The 17,499-nt window shown below is 50.2% G+C and overlaps 1 protein-coding gene and 1 long non-coding RNA gene across 2 annotated transcripts; one reads left to right on the forward strand and one right to left on the reverse strand.

The window, feature by feature from the left end:
- Positions 1-2,108: 2,108 nt before the first annotated feature.
- Positions 2,109-17,184, reverse strand: LOC141046895 (SPRY domain-containing SOCS box protein 3-like). Its single transcript, XM_073541655.1, has 6 exons — positions 11,525-17,184; positions 8,052-8,180; positions 7,063-7,235; positions 6,253-6,384; positions 5,895-6,085; positions 2,109-5,072 (listed from the first exon to the last, which is right to left on the reverse strand). Exons 1-6 carry the CDS (start codon positions 11,653-11,655, stop codon positions 4,848-4,850), a joined length of 981 nt encoding a protein of 326 aa, XP_073397756.1. The 5' UTR covers positions 11,656-17,184; the 3' UTR covers positions 2,109-4,847.
- On the forward strand, positions 4,663-6,884 carry LOC141046896 (uncharacterized). Its single transcript, XR_012219689.1, has 3 exons — positions 4,663-4,798; positions 4,885-5,079; positions 6,753-6,884. It is a non-coding gene; the product is annotated as an uncharacterized lncRNA (long non-coding RNA).
- Positions 17,185-17,499: the final 315 nt, after the last annotated feature.

Genomic DNA, 17,499 nt, shown 5'->3' on the forward strand with positions numbered 1-17,499 from the left:
TGGTACCTGATGGACGTACAGCCGGCCATGGAATGCAATATGGATCCGCTACGTCCCCTCCGTGCATATAACCTGCAAGGTCTGTGCTGTGTATTTGCATCTGGAAAAGAAAAACAAGTTTTCTGTATTCCAGCAAAGTGGATACGATTTATATATATTTCTCTTGCAGTAAATGTGAATTGTATTTGCTGATTTTCACCATTTTTTTTTTTTAAATGAGGTGTAGAAATTCCAAAGGTTAAAAAAAAACAACCTGCATATTCGACTTTATTGCAGTTCTGCAGAAAAGCAATGAAAACGCAAGTAATCAGCACAAGACTAACGATTTATGACAGCTGGGGAATTGGGCAAACTAAGAGCCAAACCAAGTTACTTTTATTTAAGAGTTAACCTGACAAAAAAAAGGGAAACTGCAGAGGAATAAATCTGATAAGAACACAATATGCAAATTGCCTCTTCTGAAAGAAAGAGGACTTTTACTTTACAGCGCCACCTATTGGTAGTAGCGATCCTACAAGTCACAATCAACCCTTTAACGAGTCTTGTAATATGACTTAGGATAAAAGCCAAATCAGAATCTCAATTGGCTTTTATCCTAAGTCATATTACAAGACTCGTTAAAGGGTTGATTGTGACTTGTAGGATCGCTACTACCAATAGGTGGCGCTGTAGAGTAAAAGTCCTCTTTCTTTCAGAAGAGGCAATTTGCATATTATTTTCCCAGAGGAGCATTGCACGGCGAATAAGCCTCCTTACCTTGACAAGCCAGAGCTGGCATGTCACTCTCCACAAGGAGAAACCTTACCTCTTAGACCATAAGAACACAAGTAACCTGAATTCACCGATTGGTGCAGAAATACTAAAAACGCAGCAAATCAGCAGCGCGGGAAGTTATAAGCTGATGTACGTGACGCTGTGCTCAGTGCTGCTCACCGGAGGGCGACATTGCGATTAGAAGAAGCAGCTTGGGGGGGATGGAAACTTTCGCCTGCAGCCGCCCCCATGTATGCCACACGTCAATTTTTCTTACTTTTTTTTGCAGCAGGAACTAATATCGATACATTGTTAATTACAATACTTAATGTAACAAAAAACACATCTTTTAAATGTAGATTTTTCCAGTAGAAGAAAATCCTCAGTCATTGCCGGTGTTACTGCCCCCCGTAGGAATCATTGATTACTAAGCCCCCCCGAGAAAAACAACCTGTGTCATCAGTGTTTAGTCCTTTGTCGGGATAAAGAAATTAATGACAAATCTTCTCCCGTTCATTGCAATATTAACCCCGGACGGCACCCAGATTACACACTGACACCCCCTGAGTGACGTCCGGACCCCATGGATTTGTATTGATAATTTTGATCTGTGATGCGGATCATCAATGGACGACTCCAGAAACAAAGTCTGCAAAAAACAAGGACGTGTGACCAGCCCCATAGATTGCAATGGGGTTACATCCATGAAAACCACAGATAGAACCCAAATGTGAGAAGTGACCGTGTGAACGAGGCCTCAGGCTGCGGGAAAACTGCATTGGAAAACAAACACGTTTTCCTTTTGTCGCATTTTTCATTGTGATCCACAGTTTCTTACAATTGATATTGACCAATATTTGCATTAAGGCTCATCCTCACTTGCGAGAGACTTGCTCGATTCTCGTGCGAGTCTCTCACATGAAAACCTGGTGCTGGGACCAGAGCTTGCGGCTGCATAGAAATACATGTAGCCGCACGCTCCGGTCCGAGTGCCGGCGGCAGTGCCGGGTATTCATGGGAGAGACTCGCATGAGAATCAAGCGAGTCTCTCGCAAACGAGGATGAGCCCTTACAAAGTGTTTTGCAGCAGTTTACGATTTATTTGGTTTCTGGCTACTTAATGGCACCCAGCGCCCCTCTAAATCTATCCCATGCGGCCGTATTATGTCAGGGCAGATGCAGGAATCTCTGCAGCGCTCCCATCAGGTGTGAATGCGTCTTGCCACCCGCGGCCTCTCCCTGTCCATCTCTTCACACCTGATCGGTTCGGCAAGATGCTACGGGCAAAGTTCACAGAACGTTCCGTGCCAGGATCGTTCCTGAGAATTCACACCCCGGACAATCACTGCTGCCAACAACATGTTTATGTCACGCTTCTTGACCAGAATTTTCAGAAATTTTGCCCCGATGCCGACGACGAGGTTTTCTACCCATAAACCTGACGTTGCAGACAGTTGTTATTAAAGAAAATTCTGCAAAAAATGCAATTCTGATATTTATTTACACTCCTATGTTGTTTTTTGAGGTGATAGGAAAAAGGGGAACAAATGTGTCAGTCCGACCCTATGGATGATTCCTGGAAATTCTGCTTCCATTAAAAAATCCTTGCACTGAATTCGGAATTTTCCACTTTATGCAGCAGCCACTGTTTTTCTCCACTTTGGACGTGTTCACACACAGCTAAAGATTAGCCCCAGACCTCTGACGGGTTGTTTTCAGAGACAAGCGCATGAATTTCTGCACATCTCAATATTATCTAAAGGTGTACTTTCTTGCCAACTCTCATAGAAGACTTTCCCGCCAGTCGAGTTGGCAAATCCCCCTGGGTGCCGCCAAAACAGCCTGTGAAGGATGCAGGAGGCTTTGGTGACACCATAATCTATATTTAGAGGTTTTGTACCCCGCCCACAGCCGCTGCATGTGAATACGCCCTTATCCGCATTCACACGTCTGTGTATCACGGACCCTCCACACGTCTGCCCCCTGGACTCCGCCGCTTCATACGTATATGTTAGAGTTCACGGAAAGAGGAGATTACTATAGATCCCATGCCCACTTTTATCTTTTACAGCTGACCCACGGCGCACTGTGGAAATCTACAGCACGTCCATTTTTTTTTTAATAACTTCCCTCGTTTTCAATGGGACATAGAAGATTCGCAGATAAAAAACCCAATGTGCACGCTCCTATTTACTGAGTGGAGACGCAGGGATGACTGTCAATAAGGCCGGGGTCACACTTGCGAGTGTGATGCGAGAAACTTGCCTCAATACCAGGCACTCGGGACCGGAGTGTGCGGCTCCATGTCTTTCTATGCAGCTGAACGCTCCTGTCCGAGTGCCGGCGGCAGTGCCGGGTATTGAGGCGCGAGTTTCTCACATCACACTCACAAGTGTGACCCCGGCCTTACACTAAATATCTTGAAAAATAGCCCGTTTGCTGGACTCTGCACTTTTGGTGCATTTTTACTCTATGGTTTTACATAATCAGCCTGAAAAAAATGTAGTTACAATATGGGTTTTTTTTAAGTGCAGAATAAAATCTTTTCTGTACTAAAATAAACGCAATAAACAACAAAGTTTCCAACCTGCACCAAAGATGCAATGTATAAAGGGAAAACGCAGCCAAAACAATGCAGCACAAAGTGCAATAATCAGGAACACCGTGTTGTGCTGCAGATGAAGCAGAGAACGTGCGGCTATAAATCAGAAAATACTGTGTGAACTGAGCCTTATACTGACCCTGGTGCTAAATTGTCCCAATTCTGACATCTGTGAAACTCTGCCACAGACCGGTCGGGGTCTCCTGACAACATGTGGGCATATACGAGGCTGTGGCGTTTGGGTCATGAGCCTCGCGGCCGCTCTGGCCCACGACCGTGGTTCTCAATTCGCCAGGATTCTTCAGTCAAATTAATGGGATCAGTTCAGGTAATCAGACCAATAATTGCGACCATAACACTAGTGATGCCCCCCGCCTCTAGGTCTGCGCTGTGCATATTACCGCGGGTTGCAAATGCAAATCTGGTTAATTTCCACAACTGAAAGGCCTGATGGGGACTTGCAGCCTTTCAGTCCCGTGGCCCCCGGACGCTCAGGGTGCTGCATTATTTGGTGCGGTTTTCCTGCGACATCGCCCTGAAGGCGGGCACAGAGAAATACGGAAACGAATCCCAGAAAGGAGGAAGGACTTGTACAAAGAATGATGCAACAGGATAAAAATCAAGATGACCAAGGACGGGCACAGATAAGAGTTAACTCTTTCAGAGTCACCTCCGCTGTGTCTTCTGGAGGCTGTAGGGACCCCCTTCCTCTGGGTCGTTCACAGTATGAATCTCCTTCGGCTGTCAGGGCACGATGGGAGTGGTAGTAGGAGAGCCAGAGGATGTAGCTCAGTGGTTCTGGCTTGTAGCGCTCTAGTTGATGCAAAACTACAACTCCCATCATGCCCTGACACCCGACAGGGCTTGCTGCCGCTACCCTGCAGTAATAGCGGACTGTATTAACTCCTGCAGGTTATTTGCTACGGAATTAGTGAGACCAAAGTACAGAACAAGACGCTATCAGAAAATCCCATGCAATACAGAGGTGTTCGAGGATACGAAGGTCACAGTCTCATCTGAAAGATAGGGCAGAATCTCACACACAACCAATCACTGGGAGGCTACCGAGGTTGGTTGTACAATTAATACACAATCTAATTGGTTGCAACAGACAACACCTCAATTCAGTCTCTTGGTGCAAAACTCAAAAGTCCGGGCGGAGAAAGGAAAACAGTGAAGTTTCTCCTCCCCCCGACTGTGGGCAGCCATGATACCTTCCTGTGTGATCCCTTTTCACATTGTCTCGGTGCCCTCCTGAGGGTCCTCACCCTTTACCCCCCCCCCATCCTGGCATCAGTTGCGATATGTACCACGGGGCCCATGGCTGCCAGGTTGGACTCTTCTGCGATGTTGGGTGGTCTTCACTGTTCATACGCTTTACCCTTGTACCCGGCGGCTGCTCCTGGGATCTTCTAGCGAGTGATTCCAGACGAGTCATACAAGGTTCGTCTCAGTCTCATGGGCAATCAGTGCCTGCCTGTGGCTCTGTACATTACAGCCCTTGGCTCACGGCGTCACAATTCTTCCAGCTTTTCAGCTTCCACCTGACAACGTCCGGCAGAGGAAGCAGATCAGCAGAGTCTTTCCTTGTCAGGTTACGAGCCAACGTACTGAGGCATCGCTCCTCCAGAGATGGCAAAGTGCAGCAGCGAAGACCCAGGGCCATCTCTGTGCCAGGGCTGGTGGAAGAAGCCATGGGAAATAATGGCAGCTGCACCTGAGAGGTGAGGATAACGGTCACACACCATCATACAATCATGTCCTAAATCCTTTCTATTATAGCTGTGATGCTCTGCGTGTCCTGACCCCTTTCTATTAAAGCTGCGATGCTCTGCGTCTCCTTACCTACCCCTTTCTATTAAAGCTGCGATGCTCCGCGTCTCCTGACCCCTTTCTATTAAAGCTGCGATGCTCCGCGTCTCCTGACCCCTTTCTATTAAAGCTGCGATGCTCCGCGTCTCCTGACCCCTTTCTATTAAAGCTGCGATGCTCCGCGTCTCCTGACCCCTTTCTATTAAAGCTGCGATGCTCCGCGTCTCCTGACCCCTTTCTATTAAAGCTGCGATGCTCCGCGTCTCCTGACCCCTTTCTATTAAAGCTGCGATGCTCCGCGTCTCCTGACCCCTTTCTATTAAAGCTGCGATGCTCCGCGTCTCCTGACCCCTTTCTATTACAGCTGCGATGCTCCACGTCTCCTGACCCTTTTCTATCACAGCTTTGATACTCTATGTGTCCTGACCCCTATCTATCTTGGCTGCGATGCTCTGCGTGACCTGACCCCTTTCTATCTCGGCTGTGATGCTCTGCGTGTCCTGACCCCTTTCTATCTCGGCTGCGATGCTCTGCGTGTCCTGACCCCTTTCTATCACAGCTGCGATGCTCTGTGTCTCCTGACCCCTTTCTATTACAGCTGCGATGCTCTGCGTGACCTGACCCCTTTCTATCACAGCTGCGATGCTCTGCGTCTCCTGACCCCTAACACAGCTGTGATGCTCTGCATGCATTATATTACACTCTACACGGTGACCCATGACATTACCTTGTGGAGTCCGGTGAAGGCTACCCCCAGACTCTCTCTGTCTTTGTAAAACGTCAGCGTCCCATCCTCCATGTTCAGGTGCAGGCCGATCAACGTCCCCGCCTCGTAGAATGGCTCGGTGTACTGCCTGCTGCTGCCCCCGTGCCAGATGTTGCCTTTATAGGACAGACCCCAGCTGTCGGCGTCCAGTCCTGGAAATAGTCACATGGATCATTACTGAGGGGAATAAGGGGGGATCATGCAATGTTCCCATCAGTAGGAGCCCCCGACCCTTGTACCATATGGACCCTCTATTACCGATGGCCGGGGGTCCTGATAGCTTTGTTAGCTGCCTGGACTTGGGAGGACCCCATCTTACCCAGTAGATTGATATACTGGAAGCTGCCGGCACATAGAGCGGCTCTGCTGGTGCCAACACCGACCATGACGGACAGTCCAGACGGCGGCTCCAGGAACTCAATCTCCCAGTAATGTTCTCCTTGTAGGAAGCCTGGACGAGAAGAACCGAAAAATGTAATAAAACGGGAAGAAGTGATAAGAGAATCAGACACGAGGGAGCGATTAAGTAGCGAAACCTAGAATTGACCTTGTACGATTCCACTGATCAGACGATCGGCCACGGGTCGCTGAAAGGAGACGTCTGTTCTCACAACTGCGTCCTCCGGCCCGGTTTAATATTCAAAACCCGCAAAAATCTGTGCTTCACTCTCCATCCCAGGTCCAGGGCTGAGTCTCCTCTGCTGCTCCCAGTGTCTATTATTGTCTGCAGCGCTGAGGTCACGTCGACAGCACTGCAGGCAATCAGTGGCTTGTGCCGTCTACGGTCAATTAATAATTTTCACTATTTTTTTTACTCAGTCTCCATAGGGAATATGAACCTGCAATGATTTCCATATACTACAATATCTCTGGCTCAGATACAAAGGAGGATAATGAGGTCTTTATTGGGCTCCCACCTGCCATCACAACCCACCAGCTCCCCACGATCATACAAGCCGATGCCGGAGGAGTCTGCGAGTGGCGTTCAGTCTGCTCCTTGCTGAGGACACACGAGTGCTGGGTCGAGCTGAAAATTCAGGGGTTTGGGGAGGTTGGGAAAGATGGTTGACGACTATCCTACATGCATGGGATACTAAGAAATGAAGCCGAGTATCCTCGTGCTTCTCACCCTCATCCCCCCGCACTCCGGCGGTACCGCCACTTTCTGACACAGGATCCGTGTGGAAATACACTTCTTTGCGACCATGAGACAGCTCCACCGACGGGCACAGGTCATTTGCGTCCCACAGCCAGTTTTTCTTCACAAAGCCACATGGCATGGGGGGCATCACCAGCCCGGCCCTACAATCACAAATAAAACATTTAATGGGCATTTGAGTCATAACTATACAGGGGATCACTATTAGATGGCTGAGACCCCCGATGGCGGAACGGACGACTTGTGCCCTTATTTGAAAGCTGTGGCGGTTGTGACCTACAGGTCGGACTGTTGGAATACGTGGGTGCAGCGCTGGCGATCATTGGGGGTCTTAGACCAGACTTGCCTTGGTTTAGTCATCACCTATATTGTTAGAACTGGAATCCCCCTTAGCCCCCATCTCCCTTTTTGACATCGCACGTACGGGGGTCTCGGACACAGATATAGGGTCTTGTTTATAAATACAGGTGTTTTAGGCTGGGGCATCACAAGGTCACATGCGATTTGCTGTTGTATGACTATTTAAGGCTGCGACTTTGGCCACAACGCAAGTCGCATTGTGCCGCCGCAGCAGCAACGTAGTACAACACAGGCGAGTCGCGTCACATTGCAATCTGTGAGGCACAGCGAATAGAAAGTCATCAAAAATCTAATCAGTTCTTTTTGCAACTTTCTTGCCGCGGTTGCAGCACCTCGCAGGCTGCAATGTGACACGATTACGTTACAATGTAGCAGCGACAGAATGACCAGTGTCGTGGAAGACGCCACCAGCAAAAGAACATCCGACACATGGAAACATTAGCGACTCTGAGTAGCAGTCGGTCGCAATGTGATACCATAGGAAATGTGATGTCGTAATGCGATGCACGGCGCCGAGTCTTATCTGTCCTTAGGTAACACCCCAGAGAGAAGACCCATCAAACAGCACCCCAGATCTCAGTGTCCTGGCATCTCCTCACCTGGTGTCCGTGTGCTGCCGGCCTCGTCCACCTCTCATGATCGTCCACCTCTCGTGGCCGTCTCTCTGGTGACAGGTTCTCCTGCTTTGCTTTTCTCGAAATTTGCGCCCATCACTCCCGGAGGCGTTTCTGACTCCGCCAATAGGAAGCAGATATGATTCCAGCCCCTCAAAGGCATTTATGTGATTGGCTGCAGCGGCTAAAAACAACAGACACTCCCTGGGGCATTGTCCCATTAACCCTTAGGGCACCACACTGAGAGGAACCTGCCTGCCCCTCATAGTACTGCCAACATTAACCCTTCCTCTCCTGCAGAACACAGCGCATAGGAACACATCCAGGTCTGGATCAGTCCTCCCCGCTTTTACATAGGTACTAGTGATGAGCGAGTATACTCGTTGCTCGGGTTTTTCCGAGTATGCTCGGGTGTCCGCCGAGTATTTTGGCGTGCTAGGAGATTTAGTTTTCCTTGTCTCAGCTGCATGATTTGCGACTTGTAGACAGGCTGAATACATGAGGGAATTCCCTAACAAACAGGCATTCCACACATGTATTCAATCTGTCTCCGAGCACGCCAAAATACTCGGAGGACACCCGAGCAACGAGTATACGCGCTCATCACTAATAGGTGCACATGCTGCTATCTGACAGAGAACAATCCTGAAATTACAGGTCATTTACTAGGGGCGCTCCAGCTCTGCAGCCTGATGTGTATATGGAGGCAAAATCAGCCACCGCTAATATAAAGGTTTTGTGCTGGAGCGCGGTGGCGACAACAGTCCCAACATGGCAGTAGTCACAACTCGGACACGACAGTTGCAAAAAAATCAGAACCCCTGGGTAGTGGTCGCAGATGGCAAATGTTTCCAACACGGACTATAACATGAGACCGATTCAGAGGGTTACTATCGGGGGGACGACCCTGATGTGTGACCTCTGGGGTCTATGTGCTGCCAAGGGATCCACTGGGACGGTAAATTGGGAATCTACTAAGGCTTCCTTGCAAAGAGCCAAATAACATTTACATCTTGCAGTTTACATTTCTTTTCCAGTGAGAATAAATTGCAGACGTAGGGTCCTAATCACACTGTTTCTGCAGTGTGTCCGCGGTTCTGTCTGATGGATGCACTGCAGAATCAGTGTGAACAGGACCTGACACAGGGGCGTACATCAGAGGTTTACTCCGGGGACCAACACAGACAGATACTACATTGACAAACTCTTCCACACAGCGTCGGCTTAAATTTAATGCAACTTTATGCGACTAAAACAGTCCTGCGACTTCAACACAAGTTGCAGATATAATTGCGCGTCTTGTCGGTGTCTTCATGTGATCTCAAACTGTAAGTGCAAAGTCTCGCACACAATAGGTCGCTCTGGAATAATTGTGCCAATGGTTTTATACAGATGGAGGGGCAGCGACTGACGTTACGGCTGAAGGCAGTTTACTACGACCACCTTCTCCCTCCAGTCACAGAATTCGGGGGTTCGCATCCCCCCTTATAGGGCAGAGAGAAGACAACAGGCACAATCACCTGCGGAGGTACCCCCCAAAGTGATCAATCAGCACCGCTACAGAAGTCGCTGTTTGCCGTCAACATGTCACCATGATACAGCTGCTATCCAGAATCAATCCCTTCCTCAACCCTCAATCTACTAAACTACTTGAGAATGCCCTCATCATCTCCCGCCTTGACTACTGCAACATCCTTTTCTGTGACCTCCCTGCTAACAACCCCACACCTCTCCAGTCCATCCTCAACTCTGCCGCCCGACTAATTCATCTCTCTCCTCTGCTTCTCCCCTCTGCAAATCTCTTCACTGGCTCCCATTCCCTCAGCGTATCCAATTCAAATTACTAACACTGACCTACAAGGCCATCTACAACCTGTCTCCATACATCTCTGAACTGATCTCCCGATACCTTCCCTCACGTAATCTCCGGTCCTCCCAATACCTCCTTCTCTCCTCCACACTTATTCGCTCCTCACCCAACCGCCTCCAAGACTTCTCCCGAATAGCCCCCATCCTCTGGAATTCTTTGCGCCAACACGTCCGACTATCAACCACATTCGGATCCTTCAGACGGAACCTGAAAACTCACCTCTTCAAGAAAGCCTACAGCCTGCAATGATCCCCGCTGCCTCCTCACCATCACTGGAGCTGCTGCAACCTTCCAACCTACTGTCTCCTTCCCCACCATCCTATATAATGAGAGCCCGAAAGGGCAGGGTCCTCTCCCCTCTGTATCAGTCTGTGATTGTTAGTTTGTTTACTGTAAGTGATATCTATAACTTTGTAAGTAACCCCTTCTCATGTACAACACCATGGAATCAATGGTGCTATATAAATAAATAATGAAACCAGACGCTGAGCAACAAATGTACAACTGCGAGGACGGATGCAGCAAGTAAAATATCCAAAGTGCTGAATCGCTTGCATAACAGCGGCCAACCTGTTGTCTGACCCCCTTATTACAGGACACGCCATACAGACCTCCTCATTACAGGACCCGCCACTCGGACCCCTTACTACAAGACACACCGCTAAGACCCCTTATTAGAGGACACGCCACACGGACCTTCTCATTACAGGACACACCGCTCACTTTGTTCTCAGAACCATAACTTTTGTGCGGCCATTTCTGTGCAGAGCTAGTTCTGGTTGACGCCATATACCGGTAGATAATTTACTGTAAAGGTGGGACAAGCATTTCTTGGTGCCGTTTCGCGGCACTTAAAGCATTTTGATCACTTTTTATTGTTTAGGTGATTTAAAAATGGCAATTATGGCATTTGATTTTTTATTTCTTTGTGGAGAATTTCATATTTTCATAGATCGGACTTTTAGAGGTGCAGCCATACCGGATGTCTTTATTTTTTTTTAGAATTGATTTCTTTATTTTTTGGATCTGGAACAGGAGGCGATTCCAAATTTATCATTTTATTTTTTAGCCTATGATTGTTTGTACCGTAAGCTGCAATATTTCAATATATAAATATATGGTAAAACATGGATTTTTGTGATAAACTCACCGTAAAATCCTTTTCTCCGAGACGCACATTGGGGGAAACAGGTACTGTGGGTGTATGCTACTGCCGCCTGGAGGCTGACACTAAGTGAAAAAAGAGGTTAGCTCCTCCTCCGCCGTATACATCCTCGCCCCGGTTGCGGGTGGAATCAGTTTGGTGCAAAAGCAGTAGGAGATCAAACAAAAATCAGACATCATCAACCTTAATGCAGGTAACAACCTGTCTAGAAAAGACACCACCCTAATATCATTCAAAAAAGTATATTAAAACAGAAGCCAACTTGGCTACCAGGGTGGGTGCTGTGTCCCCCAATGAGCGTCTCGGAGAAAAGGATTTTACGGTGAGTTTATCATGTTTATCCATGTTTCTTCTTCGTCTCACTGGGGGACACAGGTACTATGGGACGTCCTAAAGCAGTCCCTGGGTGGGAAGTTGACTCACCGATCCAAGCTGCATGCACCTGTCTTGGAGAATCCTTCTACCCAGACTCGCATCTGACGAAGCCTGAGCATGGCTATTGTAGTGCTTTGCGAATGTGTGCAAGCTGGACCAGGCTGCTGCCTTGCAAACATGTTCCGCCGATGCCTGGTGCCGAAGCGCCCAAGAGGCGCCCACTGCCTGAGTAGAGTGTGCTCTGATCCCTTCTGGAACTGGTGTGCCTCTGATGCGGTAAGACTCCTGAATAGTCAAACGAATCCATCTGACTATGGTCGATTTTGAGGCAAGTCCCTTCCTGCGCCCCTCATGAAGCAAGAACAGCGTGTCTGTCTGACGGAAGGGTGCCGTACACGACACGTACCTCCTGAGTGCTCTCACCAGGTCCAACATATTAAGAGCCTTTTCCACATGGTGCACCTATGCTGGACAAAAAGAGGGCAAGACAATATCCTCATTAATGTGAAACGAGGAAACGACCTTCGGCAGAAAGGGAGGGGCTGGTCTGAGAACCACCTTATCTTTGTGGAAGACCAGAAACGGAGCTCGGCAGGATAGAGCTGCCAGCTCCGTCTGATCGACGCTATTGCCACAAGGAATACTACCTTCCAAGAAAGGTAGGTTAAAGAGACCTCCTGTAATGGCTCAAATGGAGCCTCCTGTAGGACACTTAGGACCAGGTTAAGGTCCTAAGTGTCCAGGGGCACCCTATAAAGGAGCTACCAAGTAGGAGACTCCCTGAATGAAAGTCTTCACCTGCAGATTGGTAGAAACCTGCGCTGGAACAGAATGGATAAAGCCGATATTTGTCTCCTGAGGGAACTTGGGGCCAAGCCTAAGTCTAGGCCAGACTGGAGAAAAGCCAAGATGTTGGGAATAGAAAATCTCAGTGGAGAACAACCATGGTTCTGAAACCATGTGAAGAAAACCTTCCAGGTGTAGTTATAAATATGTGCTGAGGTCAGCTTCTGGGCGCTAACCATTGTAGCGTCCGAACCCAGCCTGGGTTAGAATCCAGGATTCAACGGCCAAGCCGTCAAACACAGGGCCCCTGAGTTCGGGTGGTAGATCGGGCCCTGGGACAGTAGGTCTGGGCGCTCTGGCAGGCGCCAAGGAACGTCGGCGAATAGCTGTACTAGGTCTGCGTACCATGCCCGACGAGGCCAATCTGGGGCCAGCAGAATCACTGGCACCCCTTCCGCCCTGATCTTCTTGATGACCTTCGAAAGTAGTGGCAACGAGGGAAATAGGTATGGGAGGCGAAACTGGTTCCATGGCAGAACCAGCACATCCACGGCAATTGCCTGCGGATCCCGGGATTGAGCGACAAATGCTGGTACCTTGGCGTTCATTCTGGAGGCCATTAGGTCCACATCCGGCGTCCCCCATCGTTGGCAAATCTGCTGGAATATCTCGGGGTGAAGTGACCATTCCCCGGATGAGAGACCCTGCCGGCTGAAGAAGTCTGCCGCCCAGTTCTTCACACCCGGGATGTGGACTGCTGATATCGCCGAGTGGTTTCTCTCGGCCCAATGAAGCACATGCCCTACCTCGCGCATGGCTGCCCTGCTGCGGATGCCCCCTGATGATTTATGTAATCCACAGCCGTGGCGTTGTCTGACTGAATCCGAACGGGCCGGCCTGCTAGAAGGGGATGAAACTGTTGCAGAGCTAGCCGGATTGCCCGTATTTCCAACAAGTTGATTGGGAGGCGTGCCTCCTGCGGCGACCACCGTCCCTGGGTCGTGTGGTGGTGAAAAACCGCTCCCCAGCCGAGGAGACTGCTGTCGGTTGTCACCACCATCCAATGGTCTGGGGGAAAGGGGTTGCCCTGGAGAAGTGAGGCACTGGCTGTCCACCACCCGAGTGCCTGTGTGACCCACGTGGGCAACCGGCACCAGCGATCGAGAGAGAATGGGTTCTGTCCCAGACTGATAGCAGGGCGTGCTGCAGGGGGCAAAGATGGAGGTGGGCAAACGGAATTGCCTCCATTGCTGCCACCATCCTTCCTAGGATCCTCATGCAGAGGCGGAAGGTATGAGGGACCGGTTGGCGCAGCTTCCGGACTCCCTGCCGGAGAGCTAGGGCCTTGTCCCGAGGGAGAATTACCAACCCTCAGGAAGTGACGAAGATCATTCTTAAGAAGGCAATCCTCTGAGATGGCACAGGGGATGACTTTTTCAGATTGACCAACCATCCTAAGCGGGAAAGAGTATCTAGCGTGATGCTGACACTCTCCTCGCATGCCCGAAAGGAAGGTCCTTTGACCAAGAGGTAGTCTAAATAAGGAAAGGTAACTATGCCCCGGGAGTGCAGAGTGGCCATGACGACTGCCATGACCTTTGTGAATACCCTGGGAGTGGTGGCCAACCCCCGAAGGGCAGTGCTGCGAACTGAAAGTGTAGACCACTGATGGCGGGGAAAAATGGGGATGTGTAGGTAGGCGTCTTGGATGTTGATAGAGGCCAAGTATTCTCCCCGCCCCATGGCAGATATGACTGAACGGAGCGACTCCATCCAGAAATGCCTGATCCTGATAAACTTGTTTAGGAGCTTTAGGTCCAGAATGGGCCTGACGGCGCCATCCTTTTTGGGCACTGAACAGGTTGGAGTAGAACCCTCGATATTTTTTGCTCTCCGGTACGGGAACAATGACTCCGTTATGCTGGAGTAATGTTATGGCTTTGAGTAAAGCCCTTGCTCGGGCGATTACTTTTGGAGGACGGGAAAAAAAAACCCGTCTTGGGGGGTATTTGATGAATTCTATCTTGTACCCCAAGGACACCAGCTCCGTTACCCATGTGTCATGTGAGACGGAGAGCCAGGCATGGCGAAACCTAAGCAGGCGGCCGCCTACCTTGCTGAAGTCGCCTTGAGATTGCCTCGAGTCATTTGGCTGCAGATCTCCGGGACCTAGGTCCTCTTGATCTGGGCTGGTGGGTACGCACTCTCCCCAATGGGATGGCTCTCTATGAGACCTGCCGATCCCTGTCCTGGCTGGGACGACCTGAAGTGGCAGGATTGGTCGTTGCAGCCCACCCGGCATTGCTAAAGGACCGAAAACGTGTCTGAGGCTGATGGCGAAACGGCTGCTTAACAGTTTGTTGAGGGAGGAAACTGCTCTTTCCACCTGTGGAGTCAGAGAGGAGCTGATCCAACTTCTCCCCGAACAGACGACCACTCTGATAAGGCAAGGAAGTCAGGGATTTCTTGGAAGTTGTGTCTGCCCACATCCAAAGATGCATTAATTAGATAGTCCCCGGCCAAGGTGATCTGATTTGCGACCTCTGATACCTCTGCTGGTAGGTCCATACCCTGCAAGGCTGTGTTCAATGATCCTGACCAAGCCATCATGGTCTTTGCTACCCAAGTTGCCGCAATTGAGGGGGAGAGTGCTGAACCTGATGCCTCAAATACTGAGCAAGCAAGGCTCTCTATGATGCGGTCAGTGGGATCCTTGATAGAGGACCCACTAGGTATGGATAACAGGGTCCTAGAGGCCAAGCGTGACACAGGTGGATCTACCGTTGGGGACTCTGCCCATTTCTTATGGAGACCAGGGGCGAACGGATAACTCGCCTCGAGCGCCTTTTGCCCTGAGAACCGTTTGTCGGGCCGCTCTCTGTGTTGTTGTACTATGTCCTCAGACTCTGGGTGAGAACTAAACACTCTATGTGGCCGCTTTGCTCGCTTAAATGAGACCTTATGACCTGAGGCAAAGGTGGAATCATCTTCGATCCCAAGGGTCTGGTTGACGGCCTCAATGAGACTGTCAACTGTTTCCCGGTATTCTGTAGTTCCTGAATCAAGCGGCTCATCCTCTGAGTTCCCATTAACGACCCTTGGTGAGCGAGAGGCCGAACTTATGGATGCCGAAGCACCAGAAGGACCGCGTCTGCCTGGAGTGAGAGTGGCCCCTGCAGGTCGGAGGCTCCTGTGAGGTGGAGGACCCCTCTAATACTGGCGAGCCGCTATCCCTACCCCTATCTGGGGCCCGAAGGGACTCGATTGCTCTCATAAGCGATGCCATGGACTGCGACAGAGAGAGCCCATTCCGGGGGGCTTGGTCGCAGGGGAGGGCTCCTGGGCACGTTCGGAATCACAGGCTTCACAAATCTGCTTGGCTTGCGCCCGTGGGAAGGCGGACTGACAGGAGGTGCACGCAACATATAAGAATGTGTATGCCTTTGATTTTCTGGACATGATAGCTGCTAAGTCATATGCCAAGGACCAAAAAGCTGCTTAGACTCTGGAAAAACACACAGAGGGTGGCCTTCCTCCAGAGGTAGCACTTACCCCAGTCCTGTGTCCCCCGTCCTGGAACTACAACAAAAAAAGCGGTCTATAGGAGGGCTAAAGGAGAGGCAAAAACCAGAAAAAGGGTAAAACACTCAGCTTTAATTCTTCCTCCAATACCACAACGCGTTTCTACGGTCACAGCCGTCTTCCTCAGACGTCCAGCCCGCCGACCAGCTGTTCCTTCTTTAAAAACAGCGCGCTCCGGCGGGCGTCCGGACGAAGAGGCTACCCCGGGGCAGAACTTCCGTCTGCGGCCTAGTCCTTGGCAGAAGCCGGGGACTACATTTCTGCCGTCCGCCCGTGGCCCCGATGGGCGGGACTTCCGCCCGCGGCCTAGCTCCAGGGACTAAATTTCCGGCTTGTGCCCGTACTCGGGGTGGGATCGCCGGACACCAGGCCTGGAACCTGCGCCGCCAGCTGCCACGCTATGTGGCGCACCCAGGGAGCCCGAGGATGCCAAAGAACGGCGCCAGGAGTGCCGACCACGGGGGTCCACAGGAGCCATCCCAGTCTACCTCCTTCCATGCCTCACTCCTCAACGTCCTCTTAATCCTCAGGTTGGGGGGGGGGGGAGAACCGAAAAAAAGTTTAAGGACGGTGCAGGCACCCTAGCTGCATCTTCCCTTATAGGGGATGAGGAGAGGGACCGTCCGCCACCTTCCATCACCGCTGTCTGGCATTGGTGATGCAGTGGGGGCCGCACGGACTGTTCGCAGGCCTCTGTACAGCCTAGGGTTTCACTACCTTAGGGTGGTCAGGGCTCAGTCCGGCATCATGTCCCACGTAGCAGGAAAGGATACGTGGAGGCGACACTCTCGCACGTGCTCACCCATTGTTGGTTTGGGGAAATCAGACCCTTTCAATAGGATCCGTTGCCCCTGTCTTATCGTCATGCAAAAAATGACAGAGTCTGAAAAAAAAGACCAGACGTGTGCCTCCAATGGACACTAAGCAAAAACTGATTCCGCCCGCAACCGGGCAAGGGTGTATACGGTGGAGGAGGAGCTAACCTCTTTTTTTCACTTAGTGTCAGCCTCCAGGCAGCAGTAACATACACCCACAGTACCCGTGTCCCCCAATGAGGCGAAGGAGAAAACACGAAGATCGTGCAGATTGGGGTCTTTGCAGGTCCCCGACTAAAAAAGAAACCAATCAGCACAATCACAAGTGTGTGGGAAGGTGATGGATGCCGGAATGGACGCCACACCAGAATTGTGCTGCTTACATGCAGATATCGGACTGACATTGGCATTTAAGTGGTTAAACAGCTTTGATAGCTGTGGACTGTATAACACAGCCAGATCCTGCCCTGTGTGGCGTCGGCTCAGGGGACGGGACACACACCGACACCTGCGGCATGACGCATGCAGTGGAGAATGTAAGCATTTGATACGCAGCTGATTTTACAAGTTTTCCCACCTACACAGAATGGAGAGGTCTGTAATTTTTCTCATGGGTACACTTCACCTGTGAGAGACAGGATCTAAAAATAAAAACGAGAAAATCACATTGTAGGATTGTTACATAATTAATTTGCATTTTATTGCATGAATAAGTATTTGATACAATAGAAAAACAGAACTTAATATTTGTACAGAAACCTGTTTGCAGTTACAGAGGTCAGATGTTTCCTGTAGTTCCTGACCAGGTTTGCACACACTGCAGCAGGGATTTTGGCCCCC

Source organism: Dendrobates tinctorius, unplaced genomic scaffold (assembly GCF_039654945.1).
Source record: "Dendrobates tinctorius isolate UK_male_01 unplaced genomic scaffold, ASM3965494v1 ptg000124l, whole genome shotgun sequence".
In the NCBI taxonomy this organism is placed as follows: domain Eukaryota; kingdom Metazoa; phylum Chordata; class Amphibia; order Anura; family Dendrobatidae; genus Dendrobates; species Dendrobates tinctorius.

Excerpts from the sequence above, each read along its gene's own strand:
- LOC141046895 (XM_073541655.1), bottom strand. The coding sequence starts at position 11,655 with ATGTTTGCAAGGCAGCAGCCTGGTCCAGCTTGCACACATTCGCAAAGC. Across the intron at positions 6,385-7,062 it reads CGGAGTGCGGGGGGATGAGG|GCTTCCTACAAGGAGAACAT; the intron begins GTGAGAAGCACG and ends CTTCTCGTCCAG. Across the intron at positions 5,073-5,894 it reads CCTTCACCGGACTCCACAAG|GTGCAGCTGCCATTATTTCC; the intron begins GTAATGTCATGG and ends CTCACCTCTCAG.